Source organism: Sapajus apella, unplaced genomic scaffold (genome assembly GCF_009761245.1).
Source record: "Sapajus apella isolate SASKATOON/1434 unplaced genomic scaffold, GSC_monkey_1.0 scaffold32, whole genome shotgun sequence".
Classification (NCBI taxonomy): domain Eukaryota; kingdom Metazoa; phylum Chordata; class Mammalia; order Primates; family Cebidae; genus Sapajus; species Sapajus apella.
Genome location: NW_022436972.1, coordinates 23,993,356 through 24,010,344, shown reverse-complemented (window position 1 = coordinate 24,010,344; position 16,989 = coordinate 23,993,356). Strand labels below are relative to the sequence as shown.

Below are 16,989 nucleotides of genomic sequence, written 5' to 3'. Positions count from 1 at the left end.
TCAGGACAGTGTCCTGGATTGGCGCACAGACCTAAACAGATGCATAAGCCCAAAAGGTGGCTGGGAGAGCCTGCAGACCAAGCTATCGACCCCTCCCCCTGCCCAGAGAGAGGGGGAGCCATATGCAGGAGCAGCTGGGCGGGCCCTTACCCCATAACCAGAGAGACAGGAAGCTGAAAGGGGGAGACAGCTGGGTGCAGCTGGGCGGGTACAACCCTCCCCCACAAACCCCAGAGGGCTGAAGCTCTGACTCTAGTGGGTTGCACAGCCAGTGCCACAGTCTGAGCTGAACCTGAATGATCCAGGCCAGTGGAGGAAGGGCACAACCCACCATTAGAGGGGTGGGACTGGGCTACATGTCTTAACAAAAAACACAGGAAGCCTACATAGCAACGGGACTGTGTTCTTGACTACCCAGCAGTGCCGCCAGGTCAGCGGAAGAGGTGGGCCTAAACCCCCAGTGTAAACAAAAAAGAAACAGGAATCTTCCCTAGAACCTGAAGGAGTCCCTAGAAACCCAGTAGCACCTCAACAGGCAGAGAAACGACCTCATCAAGCAACTCCATGAGACCACAGCCAGGTAAATCCACAAAGATGGGAAAAAACCAGCACAAAATATATGAAACCAGCAAAGACCATAACACCTCTTCTCCTTCAAGGGATCACAACTCGTCAACAACACGGGAACACAACATGACCATGAAGGAGTGCAATGAATTGACAGAAACGGGCTTCAGAAGGTGGATAATAACAAACTTTTCTGAGCTAAAGGAACACGTTCTAATTCAATGCAAAAAAACCAAAAACCTTGAAAAATGGTTAGATGAAATGCTAACCAAAATAACCAGCTTAGAGAAGAATATAAACGACTTGATGGAGTTGAAAAACACAGCAGGAGAACTACGTGAAGCAAACACAAGTTTTAATAGCCGAATCGATCAGGCAGAAAAAAGGATATCAGAGATTGAAGATCAACTCAATGAAATAAAAAGAGAAGGCAAGACAGGAGAAAAAAGAGTGAAAATAAATGAACAAAGCCTCCAAGAAATATGGGATTATGTGGAAAAACCTATTCTACGCTTCATTGGTGTACCTGAATATGATGGGCAGAATGAATCCAAGCTGGAAAACACACTCCAGGATACTCTCCAGGAGAACTTCCCAAGCCAAGCAAGGCTAGGGAAGAAATACAGAGAACTGTATTTCTTCATTCAAATTCAAGAAATACAGAGAATTCCACAAAGATATTCCTCAAGAAGAGCAATCCCAAGGCACATAATCGTCAGATTCACCAGGGTTGAAATGAAGGAAAAAATGCTAAGGGCAGCCAGGGAGAAAGGTCAGGTCACCCACAGAGGGAAGCCAATCATATTCACAGCAGAGCTCTCGGCAGAAACCCTACAAGCCAGAAGAGAGTGGGGGCCAATATTCAACATCCTTAAAGAAAAGAACTCTCAACCCAGAATCTCATATCCAGCCAAACTAAGCTGCATATGTGAAGGAGAAATAAAATCCTTTATGGACAAGCAATTACTAAGAGATTTCGTCACCACCAGACCTGCCCTACAAGAGCTCCTGAAAGAAACATTAAGCACGGAAAGGAACAAGTACCAGTTACTGCAAAAGCAAACCAGTTGGCAAAGACCAAAAATGCAATGAAGAAAATGAGTCAACTAATGGGAAAGAAAACCAGCCGGTAAAAAAATGGCAGGATTAAATTCACACATAACAATATTAACATTGAATGTAATGGCCTAAATGCCCCAATCGAAAGACACAGACTGGCAAATTGGATAAAAAGTCAAGACCCATCAGTGTGCTGTATTCAGGAAACCCATCTCACATACAAAGACACACATAGACTCAAAATAAAGGGATGGAAGAAGATTTACCAAGCAAATGGAAAACAAAAAAAAAAGCAGGGGTTGCAATCCTAATCGCTGGAAAAATGGACTTCAAACCAACAAAGATCAAAAGAGACAAAGAAGGACACTACATAATGGTAAACGAATCAATCCAACAAGAAGAGCTAACTATCCTAAATATATACACACCCAATACAGGAGCACCCAGATACATAAAGCAAGTTCTTAATGACCTAAAACAAGATTTAGATTCCCACACAATATAGTGGGAGACTTCAACACTCCACTGTCAATATTAGACAGATCAACAAGACAGAAAATTAACAACGATATCCAGGACTTGAATGCAGAGCTGGACCAAGCAGACCTAATAGACATATACAGAATGCTCCACCCCAAATCCACAGAATATACATTTTTCTCAGCACCACATTGCACTTACTCTAAAATTGACCACATCATTGGAAGCAAATTACTCCTCAGCAAATGCAAAAGAACAGAAATCATAACGAACAGTCTGTCAGACCACAGAGCAATCACACTAGAACTCAGGATTAAGAAACACACTCAAACCCGCACAACCACTTGAATAACTTGCTTCTGAGCGTCAACTGGATAAACAATGAAATAAAAGCAGAAATAAAGATGTTCTTTGAAACCAATCAGAATGAAGACACAACTTACCAGAATCTCTGGGACACCTTTAAAACAGTGTCAAGAAGGAAATTTATAGCAATAAATGCCCACATGAGAAACAAAGAAAGATCTAAAATTGACACCCTGTCATCAAAATTGAACGAGCTAGAGGAGGAAGATCAAAAAAACTCAAAAGCTAGCAGAAGACAAGAAATAACTAAGATCAGAGCAGAACTGAGGGAGACCGAGACACAAAAAACCCTTCAAAAAAATCAATAAATCCAGGAACTGGTTTTTTGAAAAGATCAACAAAATAGACCGCTAGCCAGATTAATAAAAAAGAAAAGGGAGAAGAATCAAATAGAGACAATGAAAAATGATAAAGGGGATATCATCACTGATCCCACAGAAATACAAACTACCATCACAGATTACTACAAACAGCTCTATGCACATAAGCCAGTAAACCAGGAAGAAATGGATAAATTCCTAGGCATTTGTACTCTACCAAGACTAAACCAGGAGGAAATTGAAACCCTGAATAGACCAATAACAAGGGCTGAAGTAGAGGCAGCAATCAATAGCCTACCATCCAAAAAAAGTCCAGGTCCAGAAGGGTTCACAGCCAAATTCTACCAGACATACAAAGAGGAGCTGGTTCCATGCCTTCTAAACCTGTATCAAACAATACAAAAGGAGGGAATCCTCCCTAACTCATTTTATAAGATCAACATCATCTGATACCAAAACCAGGCAGAGACTCAACTAAAAAAGAAAACTTCAGGCCAATAGCCATGATGAACATCGACTCAAAAATCTTCAATAAAATACTGGCAAACAGATTGCAACAGCACATCAAGAAGCTTATCCATCACAATTAAGTAGGCTTCATCCTGGGGATGCAAGGCTGGTTCAACATAAGCAAACCCATAAATGTAATCCATCACATAAATGGAACCAAAGACAAAAACCACATGACTATCTCAATAGATGCAGAGAAGGCTTTCGACAAAATACAACAGCCCTTCATGCTAAAAGCTCTCAATAAACTAGGTATCGACAGAACATGTCATAAAATGATAAAAGCTATATATGACAAACCTACAGCCAATATTATACTTAACTGGCAAAAGCTGGATGAATTCAGGCACTAGACAAGGATGCCCTCTCTCACGACTCCTATTCAATATAGTATTGAAAGTTCTGGCCAGAGCAATCAGGTAAGAAAAAGAAATAAAGGGTATTCAGTTAGGAAAGGAGGAAGTCAAACTGTCTCTATTTGCAGGTGACATGATCATATATCTAGAAGACCCCATCGTCTCAAACTGATAAGCAACTTTAGGAAAGTCTCAGGATACAAAATCAATGTGTAGAAAGCATTCCTATATACCAAGCATTCCTATATACACAAGCATTCCTATATACCAATAACAGACAAACAGTGAGCCAAATCAAGAGCAAACTTCCATTCACAATTGCTACAGAGAGAATAAAATACCTAGGAATACAACTAACAAAGGATGTAAAGGACCTCTTCAAGGAGAACTACAAACCATTGCCTAACGAAATCAGAGAGGACACAAACAGATGGAGAAACATTCCATGCTCATGGTTAGGAAGAATTAATATCATGAAAATGGCCATACTGCCTAAAGTAATCTATAGATTCAACGCTATCCCCATCAAGCTACCAATGACTTTCTTCACAGAACTGGAAAAAACCACTTTAAACTTCATATGGAATCAAAAGAGAGCCCACATAGCCAAGACAATCCTAAGCAAAAAGAACAAAGTCAGAGGCATCACACTGCCAGACTTCAAACTATACTACAAGTCTACAGTAATCAAAACAGCATGGTACTTGTACCAAAACAGAGACATAGACCAATGGAACAGAACAGAGGCCCCAGAAGCAACACTACACATCTACAACCATCTGATCTTTGACAAACCTCACAAAAAAAAAGCAATGGGGAAACGACTCCATGTTTACTAAATGGTGTTGGGAAAACTGGCTAGCCATTTGCAGAAAGCAGAAACTGGACCCCTTCCTGTCACCTTACACTAAAATTAACTCCAGATGGATTAAAGATTTAAACATAAAACCTAGCACCATAAAAACACTAGAAGAAAACATAGGCAAAACCATCCAGGACACAGGCATAGGCAAGGACTTCATGACTAAAACACCAAAAGCAATGACAATAAAAGCGAAGATAGACAAATGGGATCTAATAAAAATTGAGAGCTTCTGTACAGCAAAAGAAACCATGATTAGAGCAAACTGGCAACCAACAGAATGGGAAAAAATTTTTGCAGTCTACCCATCTAACAAAGGGCTAATATCCAGACTCTACAAAGAACTAAAACAGATATACAAGAAAAAAACAACCCCGTTCAAAAGTGGGCGAAGGATATGAACAAACACTTTTCAAAAGAAGACATTTATGAGGCCAACAAACATATGAAAAAATGCTCATCATCACTAGTCATTAGAGAAATGCAAATCAAAACCACATTGGGATACTATCTCACACCAGTTAGAATGGCGATCATTAAAATATATGGAGACAACAGATGCTGGAGAGGATGTGGAAAAATAGGAACACTCTTACACAGTTGGTGAGAGTGTAAATTAGTTCAACCATTGTGGAAGACAGTATGGTGATTTCTCAAGGATCTAGAAATAGAAATTACATTTGACCCAGCAATTCCATTACTGGGTATATACCCAAGGAACTATAAATCGTTCTACTACAAAGACACATGTACACATACGTTCATTGCAGCCCTGTGTACAATAGCAAAGATCTGGAACCAACTCAAATGCCCATCAATGACAGACTGGACAAAGAAAATGTGGTATATATACACCATGGAATACTATGCAGCCATAAAAAATGATGAGTTTGTGTCCTTTGTATGGACTTGGATGAATCTGGAAACCATCATTTCAGCAAACTGACACAAGAATAGAAAGCCAAACACCTCATGTTCTCACTCATAGGTGGGTGTTGAACAATGAGAACAGGTGGACTCAAGGAGAGGAGCATCACACACTGGGGGCAGTTGGCGGGGTAGGGGAGAGAAAGCAGGGGGTGGGGAGGGTGAGGAGGGATAACATGGGGAGAAATGCCAGAAATAGTATGTACCTAAAGTAAAATAAAAAAATAAATATGCTATTTAAAAAAATTAGAATGAAGATTCATTAAATTAGGAAAACAAATAAATGAGCTTAAACATATGTTTTTACCACAGCTAGAGTAGTGCCAATCTACCTTGACATAGGATTGATGTCAGAGAGCTCATATTCCAGAAATAAACACTAATGTCCTGAACCCCTTGCTATACTGGTTATGTCCTCAAATATAATTCAAGCTAAAATATTTCAGTAGAATAAAAATAGTAGGCTAGGCTACACTAATATAGTAAAAACTTCAAATTGGAGGATGAATTATCATTTTCTTGCATAGAAAATTTAGAGGATTGTTAATCAGAATGGTATTATTCAGAAAGATACCCCCATATTCTCTATCTTCAACTTCATCATTTAAGTTTCTTAGTCCAAAAGCTTCAAATCATCCTTACCTCTGTTTCAACCCTGCCTCCAACACTTCAGCAAAACATGATTCTACCTTCAAACTACTACCCAAATTCAGCTACTTCTTACCAACATCACAGCTGATCAGAAGAACCATAGACATATAATTATTTTAGGTTACTTGCTAGCAAGAAGTAGAAAATAAGAGTTTAACTTAGCACTGTATATTTTTGACTATTCCCTATGAATTCTTAAATTTCAATTAAACAAACAGTACTAACATTTTCTAAGACATTTTCTTTAGAATTAGGTTATTTAAATTGTGAATTATAATTAAATAAAATGAAATATAAATCACATTGAATATTGGTCTGTCAGGCTTCTATATTCCTTACGAGTCCCAATCCTGTCCCATCAGGCCATCTACTTTCTTCATACCTTTTTTCAGGCTGTGAAGCACTGAAAGTGAAATTCTGCATACCAAGTTGCCTGAGCAAGTATGTGGCCCCAGTCTCTTCTGGGCTCTTTTCTGATAGCCCCTCAACAAATAACATTATTACAGTCCTCAGAAGTCAATCTGAGCCCATTTATCACCCTGTCAAGAGGCAATCTTGCTGCCTCCTCCACTCAGAACAGAGCTTTCAGATACATACTCCTCTACCCTTTACTAGAACATAAGGCACATTAGGGCAATATTAAACGTATCTATTTGGCTCACTCCAAATTTCCAGTACCTAAAATCACACATAGGACATGGTCAATGGTCAATAATGGTTTGTTAAACGAACAAACAAACAAAATTATTTTTCCTTTATCCTCAAAATCATTGATGTTTTAATCAATCCTTGTTATTGTTCCCACTGTTTCAGTAGAAAAGACTTCTGCTTTCACTATGAGTAGATGGAAACCCCTAGAAGTCTTTCTACATCAAATTATGGCAGCTCCATCATCCTGCGTGGAAACTATGTTCTTCTATCATTTGAAACCAAGACACAGGGTGCTCTGAAAATGTCCTTTTCCACCTCGGCTAGGCAACATTTTCCACGTATTCCACATTTTTAGTCCCTTCTGCCTATAAAAATGTTTGCCTCCCCCATTTCAAGAAACAATATGTCTTAATTGTACCTCATCCTGAGTGATCTATCATCTTCCGGCTTTTGTTCACCATCAAATTTGGTTGATACATATGAATATATAGTCACTGGTTCAGCTTCATCTCCAATTTAAAATGTAAGCCCATTGATTTTTGGCTTACATTCCTACCACTCTGCTAACACTGATTTTGGTAAGTCCATCAATAATATCCTATTTGCCAAATTAAATAAATTAGATTTCCTATTTCACTGTTTCCTTCTCAGTCTTTTTTGCAGGTTCTTCTTCATCTTCTTGACTTGTACACATTAAGGTACTTCAGGAGTGGATCTTTTTATTTTCTATCTACATTCGCTTTTTAAATAATTTCACCACTTGCATGACTTTACAAACCATCATGACTCATGATTTTCTCTCTCCAGTCCAGATCGCTCTCCTGAAATCTTGACTTGTATATTCAACTGCCTCTTTGACATTTCCAGTTGGATAGCTAATAGGCATCTTAAATCAAATATATGCAATACTCAGGTCTGATATTCCCTCCACCTCTATATTCTCTATCTCCACTTCATCATTCAAGTTTCTCAGTCCAAAAGCTTGAAATCATCCTTAACTCTGTATCAACCCTACATCCAACGCTTCAGCAAATCATAATGATTCTACCTTTAAAACGTAACCCAAATCCAATTACTTCTTACCAATATCACAGCTGATCAAAGCAACAATAGTGTCTCAACTGGATTATTACAACGGTCTACCAATTGTTTTTACCCTGTTTTCATTCATACCCTCCACAGTCTATTCACTACTTAGCAACCAGAATGAGCCTGTTAAAATGATCACTCATACAACACATTTCTCAAAACCCTCTACTGGTGTTCCACCTCACTTAGACTTAAAGCAGAAGTCCTTTCCACGGCTTACAGATCCCTACATGATCTGACTGTCTTTACCTTCCAATTTCTCTCCTACTCACCTCTCCTTCACTCACTCTGCCCCAATACACTGTCCTTTGCCGTTCCTACAGTTCCCAGGTATGCTCCTGCCTCAGTGTTTTCATACTGGTTATCCCTTCTCTCTGAAATACTTTCTACCCACAGGACTTCTGTCCTTCAGATCTTTATTCAAAGGTCATCTTCTCAGCATCCATTCCTAAACTGACAGACTATATACTTATTTACTTACTTGACTGACAGAAAGTAAATAAGTATATAGTCTGTCAGATGAGGAATGGATGCTATCACTGAGAAGCATCCATTCCTTTAGTTGCCCTTCACTAAAAAATAAGTTCCATGAAGGTAGAAAGTTCTGTTTTGTGTACATCTCCAGCATAACAGTGCCTGGCTAATCAATTGGATGGAAGGATGGATGGAATGAATAATCTTTTTTGAGTGAATATTGCAAGCCTTCATTCAACAAGACATCTTTGCTGCATTTGAAACTGCTGCTATTACTTTCTTCTTTAAACAGTTGTTCCCAATACTCCCTAAAAATACTCTCTGCCATTCTATTTATCTCTAACTATGCTTCCTCTGCCTAATTTGAAGGTTCTTTCCCCACTATCCAATCTTGAAATGTTCAGTCTGTAGACAGACTTTTCCTCTCATACTTGCCCTCCTTAGGTTGTTACATCCATCCTCATGAATTCAACTAACACCTAAACATTAATGGGTTCCAAGTATTTATCTTTAATATCAAAATACCTCTAGAACCAGATCCACATTTTCAAGTCTGCTAGATAAAACCACCTGAAAAACCTCAAATTCAAAAGGGTCCTAGTGTATGGAATTATTTAGCCCCCACCACAAATGTGCTCATTTTCCCTACTTTCTCATATTAATTAACAGCAACTCTATTCAGTTGTCCAAGGTAGGATTTGATTTCTTACTTTCTCTCATAGCTCCCTCAACCCACCTCATACCTCATATTTCATCAGTTAGTAACATCTATCATCCTACCTCTGAAACATTTCTCATATGCATTTAATTCCTATTTCACTGGCCTACTTCAGGTCATTACTTCTTTGACCAGAGCTAGCCATCATTATGCTAGACCGCAAGAAAAAAACACCACGATATTAAGAGTCATTTATTGAAATATCTGATGCTCCTCAGACATTTATATTGTATGTTCCTCAGGAACTGAAATAAGATTGCATCCATTTCTGTATCACTAGATTTCCATATGTATAACATTTGCCAAATAATGAATGTTCAATTAATGTTTGTTGAACTAAATGAAAACACTAAATGTAAGATCCAAGTTTCTTATTAAAAAACTATGGCTCAGATTACATTATCAATGGATAAGTGGCAGTATATCCTTTCTAAATCACCAAGGGAACTTACCACTGTAACCATTGTTATGATGCAGTCTTAATCAAGTAGAGACAGAGCCAAGACCTTTTACTAGAAGCCTGGATGTATTTGTTACTAAACTATAAGAAAGATTCAGAATGAAAGGGTTTTCTTTAAGACATCCTTAACTAAAAGCTAGAAGTTATTTCATGACTACAGAAACATGTTTTTAGAGTAGGAACATTACATGATGAGCACCATCTGGGGAATGAAAGTCATTCCAGCCATTTTTATAATTTGTTCAGAAACAAGAAAGGTACTATGAATTCTAGCTGATTGCATTTCATTGACTAATAATTTTTCCTTAAAAATACAGTCTAATTAATGAATTACACTAAGATTCAAATGGATACCTAATTCAAATGCAACTACAATTAATTTATATGATAATCTAGGAGATAAGATAATTATCATTTATCATGGAAAAGTTGTGTGTGTATGTGTGTGTGTGTGTGTTTGTGTGTGTGTATGTATATAAATACCATCTTAATTTACCATTATAATACATACTTCTATTTCTTAACATTTTTTTCAAATTCAACAATATTTTCTTAATTTTTACCTCTTCTAATTCAAAACTATTTGAGCACATATAACATTTCACCCATCTATAAATATTAGCTTAAAAAAATGCTTTGAGGAAAATGTAGAAACTTGCAATAACAAACAGGCCACATAGACTTCCCAGAAGAGTTCACAAAGAATTTCATCAATAAATAGACTCTTCTACTCTTAAGATATTTAAGATGCTAATCTGGTTGTATAAATCACTGTGTAATGATCTTACAAAAAGATCTTACTTCGTTAAGATCAGACAAATGAACTTAAGCCCTCCCACTTGATAGTTTACTGAGTTAGAATTGTCCATTAACTAGCTCTTCACATAATTAAGGTGAGAAGACAGGCTACTCTTTCTCCTCTTATCTAATTAACAACAAACCCTTTTTCCTTTTTAAAAAACTCTACAGTCAAATTTGAAATCATTTCTGTTCTAATATAAACTCAATCATTTTTCTATGTTCCCCTTAATTATGGTTAAAATAAAAAAACAGGAATTGAAGCAACACTAACTACTTTCTTCAGAAAATTCAACTCTTTAAAGATATTCTATAACTTTATAATAAATTTATACGGCTAGTTTTGAAATTACAGACCAAAAACACATCAAAGTGGTTTTTTTGGAAAGATAAAGACCTTTGTTTGTAACTGATTTTTCTAGACACTGAATATCTTCTCTCAGTTTTCTTCAGAAAAACTTTACATTGCTTCATTTTATCAGAATTTCCCATGAGTTTCTTCCTCCCTGAGTATATGCCCTTGTTCCCAAGGCACTGTGCATGGTGCTGAGGAGCATTAAAGTTCCTCTAGAGTCAGCCTTTGCTCTTAAACACTAGATACTCTACTTCAATGACCAATGGCCAATTTAGCTAAGACGTTGATTAAATCAAAGATAAGTGCCAGTTCTCTTTTTCCCCAGCACGTGGAATAAACCTTTAAGTGAACTATATTGTCAGAAGATAGTAACTTCCTGACTCCTTGAGCCTATTAATCTCCCCATTTCCAAATGGTTCTTAATATCCACCTTCCTACTCTTTTGGCTGCTGTTCCTCCTCCTCCTTCTCCTCCTACTCTTCCTTTCTCTCTCTCATACACACACACACACACATGCACACACACAAACACATGCACACACACACACCCCTTTCTTCTCTTTCACCATTGGTTACTTCAGTGCTTCCATTCTCTGCTATCTCTTTACTCTCCTTTGTCTCTTTATTGACATATTTTCCTCTTGCTTCTTTTTGCTTTTCTTTTAGATTCTGTCCCTACACCTCTCTGCTCATTATCTATTAGGAACAGTTGTTTATTTTTATTTTATTGTTATTACTATTGACTTAAGCAGTCAAAGAAAATACTGTTTCTTTGTCTAACTGATCTGAAAAAAATCCCACTTATGTAACTAGAATTCAATGTTCCACTCTTCTTAGGTCGTCTCATTCTTAATAGATACATAGAGGGTGTTCTGTATCCCAGAGACTCTGTAGATTTGAGGATAAGGGAAACAGAAATATCATTTCCTATGCTTAAAGTTGTGAAATCCTGGTCTCCAGAAAATAAAGGTTCTAATAGAAAGGTACACAGTTTAATGGTCACATTATATTTCTTAGAAATCTGCACCTTGAACCAACCCATGTAAAAAAAACAAAACCATCTTTCATAAGGAGAAATTAATTTTGGTGAGTCAATAAGTCTCTGCCAATGGTCAACACTTTAAAAATATAGTTATAAGGCATTTTAGAGTGTGATTGGCCTTTCGGAAAATACCACCGTTAACTATTTAATGAGGAAATTATGCCACACATATTTTGAAAGAAAATCATGACCCACCCATTATAAACCACTTACGACAAACTCTATAGCAATTCCCATAGTTTATTTAAAATGCTTGCTTTTCAAGTTAATAACCTTCACCCAGGTTCCTCAATGGTTAATATTTTAACACATTTCCTCTCCCTCCTATTCCCCCTGCCTACTTTATCAGTGATCTTTATCTAAACAATTTGAGAGCAAGCTGCAGATATGATGCCCCTATATCCCTAAACACTCAAGTTGATATTTCCTAAAAACAAGAACTATGACCAATGTAATCACTACATAAGCCTCCAAATGAGGAAATCCACTTAATATAACACTATTATCTAATCCACAGACCCTATTCAAGTTTTACCAAAGCACCAACATTCTCACTTGTTTCTAATGGTCCAGAATTTAATGCAGGAACATATGATGCATTTAGCTATCCAATCTTTTCAGCCTCCTTTAGCCTGGAACATTTCTATGTTTTTTCCTGTTTTTCATGTCTGAACAGTTTTAAAAAATGGAGGCTTACCTTCTGTACAATGGCCCTCAACCTAGAATTCTACAGTATTTCTTCATGGCCAAACATATATCATGAACTTTCAACAAAAATTCCGCAGAAATGGGGAATTTGAGAGGCATACAATGTCAATTTGTCTTACCCAGTCAACTTGAAGTTTACTGTAAAAAATACCACTTTCTATACTCTGGTTTCTCTTCAAATCATATAAATCTTTTGACTTTTACTTAAGATTTCTGTGAAGAAGAACAATTCTGAGTCTTAATCCAATTTTTTGAGGCCCTGTTTCTGCAGGGCTGATTTAAAAGTAAATAAATAAATACCATTTTCTTGTTGTGTAGTCAACGGAGTATTTTGAAGGGAGATATTCAGAGATTCTGCCAATATCTTGTGCCTCATAGCAGCTCTACCTGCCACCTTTATCATCCTTTGATGACTCCTGTCTAAATTAACTGCCACTCTGATGGTTGCCAAATGGTGTTTTTTCTATTTATATAATTCCTTCTAGATTCACAAGTAGGCATTTTACACTTTAAAAGATAATTCCCTTCTCCATATTTTTTATTCATTTATATCAGTATGGACTCATGGATTCCAGTTTTATGCAATAGGCTAAAATCAATTATCATCATAATTTCTTTTAATGCTCAAATTGTCCCAGATTTCAGCCACTTCAAGCCGGGAACTCCATCATGTTCACATATCAACATCATTTGTTGAACATTTCCTACACTCTGGCACAAAAAGATGGTCCGGGCCCATCTTGTACATTCCCTGATCTGATCCTTTTAGAAAGCACGATATTTAGAAACCAATGTCCTGGTACTTGGTGTGATCACTGCTACTAGAGCATCATAGATTTTAGGCTCTCTCAGGAGACAGCTAGAAAATACATGTATGTATACATATATACATACTATCTCTATATCTATCTGTTCATATATATTGTTTAAGAAAAAGCCCACGTTTCTTAATGATAACTCCAATTCCAATCTAATACCTTAGAGTTTTTTCTTGCCTTCCCCCTTTCCATGGTTATAAATCCCTTATCCAACAAGGAGAAGCATAGCTCTTAGTATTCTAAATATATTCATTCATTTGCTCAATCTATTTGCTTATTTGCTCAGCATAACCAATCTCCCATCCATACCACCCCCTCTGTGCTTGCTGGACTATTTATCACAGCTTTTTTGTTGTTGGAATGCTGATGCCTCCATGCCTAGAAAAGAAGGGAAGGGAAGGGGAAGAAATACCGATGGAGAGAGAAAAATAGGAGAAGCGGGGAAAGGAATGAGGGGAAGATGGGAAAAAGCAAGAGAAGGGAAAATGGGAAAAGAAAGGGAAGCAGATACTCACCTTTAAAACACCTTCCACAGCCATCTTCCCTTCATGACCTAGCAAAATACTGTATGGATAAAGCCACTGGATTGCATGTTTAATTGACATCATAGGAAAGGAATCCTATGTAGGAGCAAAAATATATACGAATAAGAAAAATTCAAAATAATCACAGAAAACATCTGAATTATACATATGACATTAAAATTGACTTATAAAAGTATCCAATAGGTGTCTGGTATTTTCTTTAAGTTTACAAAAGCAAATATTCATTATTTTCTCTTCTTATTCCTTGCCCTTTCCCTGGGTAGGCTTACCCACTCACATCTTTCATCTGTCTTCTATCTGTTGATGGCTCCCACACTTCTATGTCTGGTCCTGACTTTTTCTTGAGCTCTAAACCTGAACCTCAATTGTTCATTATATGTGACTATATGAATATCCCACAGACCCCCATTTGAAACAGAATACATGTCTCTACCTTATTCATCCCAAAGTAACTGATCCCCTTCTATTCCTAATATAAGTTAATCTCATCCACATTCATTTAGCTTCACAGTTATAACTGTAAAATTAGAAAGTGTTCATTATCCTCAAATCCTCCCCCATATTATTTACACTGTCAATTCTGTTCACTCCACTTTAAAAGAGACTATTAAAAAGAAAGATTAGTGAAATTTCAATATGAACTATCTATTAGATGACATTATAGATTACTGTTAACATGATATGGAGTGTGATAATGTTGTTCTGGTTATGTAGAAGAATGTGCTAATTCTTAGAAGTTACATACTGATATGGTTTGGCTGTGTCCCCACCCAAATCTCATCTTGAATTGTAGCTCCAATAATCCCCATGTGTTGTGGGAGGGAACTGGTAGGAGATAACTGAATCACGGGGGTGGTTAACTTCCATGCTGTTCTCATTATAGTCAGTTCTCGTGAGATCTGATGGCTTTATAAGGGACTTTTCCCCTCCTTCACGCTGTACGTTTCTCTCCTGCCACCATGTGAAGAAGGATGTGTTCATTTCCCCTTCTACCATGATTGTAAGTTTCCTGAGGCCTCCCTAGCCTTGTGGAACTGTGAGTCAATTAAACCTCTTTCCTTTATAAATTACTCAGTCTCAGGTATTTCTTCTTAGCAATGGGAGGACAGACTAATACACATACTGAAGTACTGACTGCAATTTACTTCCAAATGGTTCATGGAAAAAAAAAAAAAGAAGAAAGAAGAAAGCACATACAAACAAATGTGGCAATATATTAATAATGGGTGATTGTACGTGAAAGGATTATGAATGTTTAACTATTTTTCAACTTTTTTTTTTACATTTGAGAATTTTCAAAATAAAATGTTCTAAGCAAAAACAAAAAGATTTGATAAAAGTATAAGATTTGACAAACCGGAGGAGAAATTCTGTTCTGGATATATAGAACAATGTCAATACCTAGCTCCCTGACACACAAGAAACATACACATATACATATATACATTAAAGTTTAAAAATAAGTCTCTTGCCTAAGATAGTAACCCCACTATCTTGGATGGTGTCCTCCTCCATAGGGTCTCACTGAGTATTACAAAAGCTTCCTAGTCATTCCCCAACTGCTAACAAAGATGTCTTCCTCCAACATAAGTCTGGTCACCTCATACACACCTACTTAATAATGTCTGATAAGCTACTTTTTCCACTTCATAAAATCCAGGAATCTTCATTCATCATGCAAAACATTTCACAATAGTGTTCTAACTTCTCCCACTACGACACACATTTGCTTTAGGGATACAACTTATTCTCATTCTCCAAAGATACTAGGCCCTTTTGTGATTGAACACATTTGCCTGTGCTTTGACTTCTTGCCTGGAAGGCCTTTCTGTCTCTCCAGACATGACTGCCATGCCCTTTATGAAACTGCAGTGGACAATGTATATACTCTATCAGGTCCCCTCAGATCTGTTTGTATTTGCTCTGTGTGCCTCCTAGCTTTCTCTTCCAAAAGCCAACAGCTATAGGTCTTTTTAAGAAGACTGTCCTTGGCTCTTGGAGCCACCCTTGTACACATGCTGGGAGAGCAGTTAGTGTCTGGGAATTTGTGTCCCCTCAGACAACCATGACACAGTGACTGATGGAAACTAGAGCAGTGTGAAAACCCCAGCTCCCCTAACTCAGGTAGAGACAGCTCTAAGGCCTAACTCACACTGCAGCACACCTCTTACTTGATCAGGCTAAAGCCTCCCTTCCCTCTGTAGGACTTTTATTGAGGCTGCATGCCTTCCTCCTACTCCAAAGCTGAAAGCTCTTTAGGGGCTCAGAACATGTCCTTGGTCTCTGTACGGTTTAGTACACTATACAACAAATTAATCTCAGGCCTTACATAATTTATAGAAGAGTATGATGAAGCAAACTGGAAGTTATTAATCCCTAATGATTAACTTTCAAATTTTTTAACACATTTGGGTACGCCAGTCATTAATTTATTTTATACATACCAAGATTTGAACTGCAGCTGCTAAACTATCTAAAGGAAAATCTGGAAGTCCAAGAGTAGAAGATTCTTGGGAACACAGAGTTGTGGCAAAGGACAAGAGCTGAGAAACTCTAGAGGAAAAATGATATTAAATGTTAATAGTTTTAAAATATAAAATGTATAAGTGTTAAATATAAAATATGAGCCAATTTAATTAATCTAAAAAGATGATCCCTAATATTAATTCTTAAGGAACAATGGCTCTACATCATAATATCCTACTTAAAACCCAGAAGCTGATTAGATGCAGATATATTCCTAAATCCAGCACAATATTTGAGGTTTTTCAACACCTGGTCCAAATCCACCCTGCCAGCCTCATCTCTCACATTGCATAATCCCAAACCTAAACTCTAGCCTCCAAGAGTTTCTTTTGTGTGTGTGGCCCTAAGAACAAGGCATAAACTCTCATATTCCATACTTTAAAAAAAAATTGCTCTGTTTGATTTCCTTGATTCCATTCTCTGGAAAAAATTACTCATTACTTAGGACCCATTTCAAACACCAATGCTTTTGTTAAGCCCTTATAAAGTCTCAACGAATAACCCCAATATTTTGAAATTATAGCACTTACTATGCCATGTTAACTAAAGCTATTCATGTATCTTTTAACTCAATTCGATTTTGAGTTTCTTGCCAAAGATATCTTATTAATTTTATCATCAAACCTCCTAATGCTAAAAAATTCTTATAAGATTCTAGTTGTTGAATGAATGAATGAATCAATCAATCAATCAATCAATGGGCAAAAC

General features: G+C 37.1%; 1 protein-coding gene and 1 non-coding gene across 5 annotated transcripts in view; one reads left to right on the top strand and one right to left on the bottom strand.

Moving 5' to 3' along the window:
• VWA8 (von Willebrand factor A domain containing 8) overlaps positions 1 to 16,989 on the bottom strand; it is a 389,600-nt gene that overhangs the window by 303,665 nt on the left and 68,946 nt on the right. For 3 of the 4 annotated variants that reach the window (XM_032294792.1, XM_032294790.1, XM_032294793.1), the window contains 2 exons: positions 16,200 to 16,308; positions 13,726 to 13,830 (listed from right to left, as the gene is read on the bottom strand). In XM_032294792.1, coding sequence (XP_032150683.1) covers positions 13,726 to 13,830; positions 16,200 to 16,308 — 214 coding nt within the window. Of the gene's footprint in view, positions 1 to 13,725; positions 13,832 to 16,199; positions 16,309 to 16,989 lie in introns of those variants that run through there. The other variant, XM_032294794.1, reaches the window with a different exon arrangement.
• On the top strand, positions 12,552 to 12,667 carry LOC116562555. The gene has a single exon (XR_004274009.1). It is a non-coding gene; the product is annotated as a U5 spliceosomal RNA (small nuclear RNA).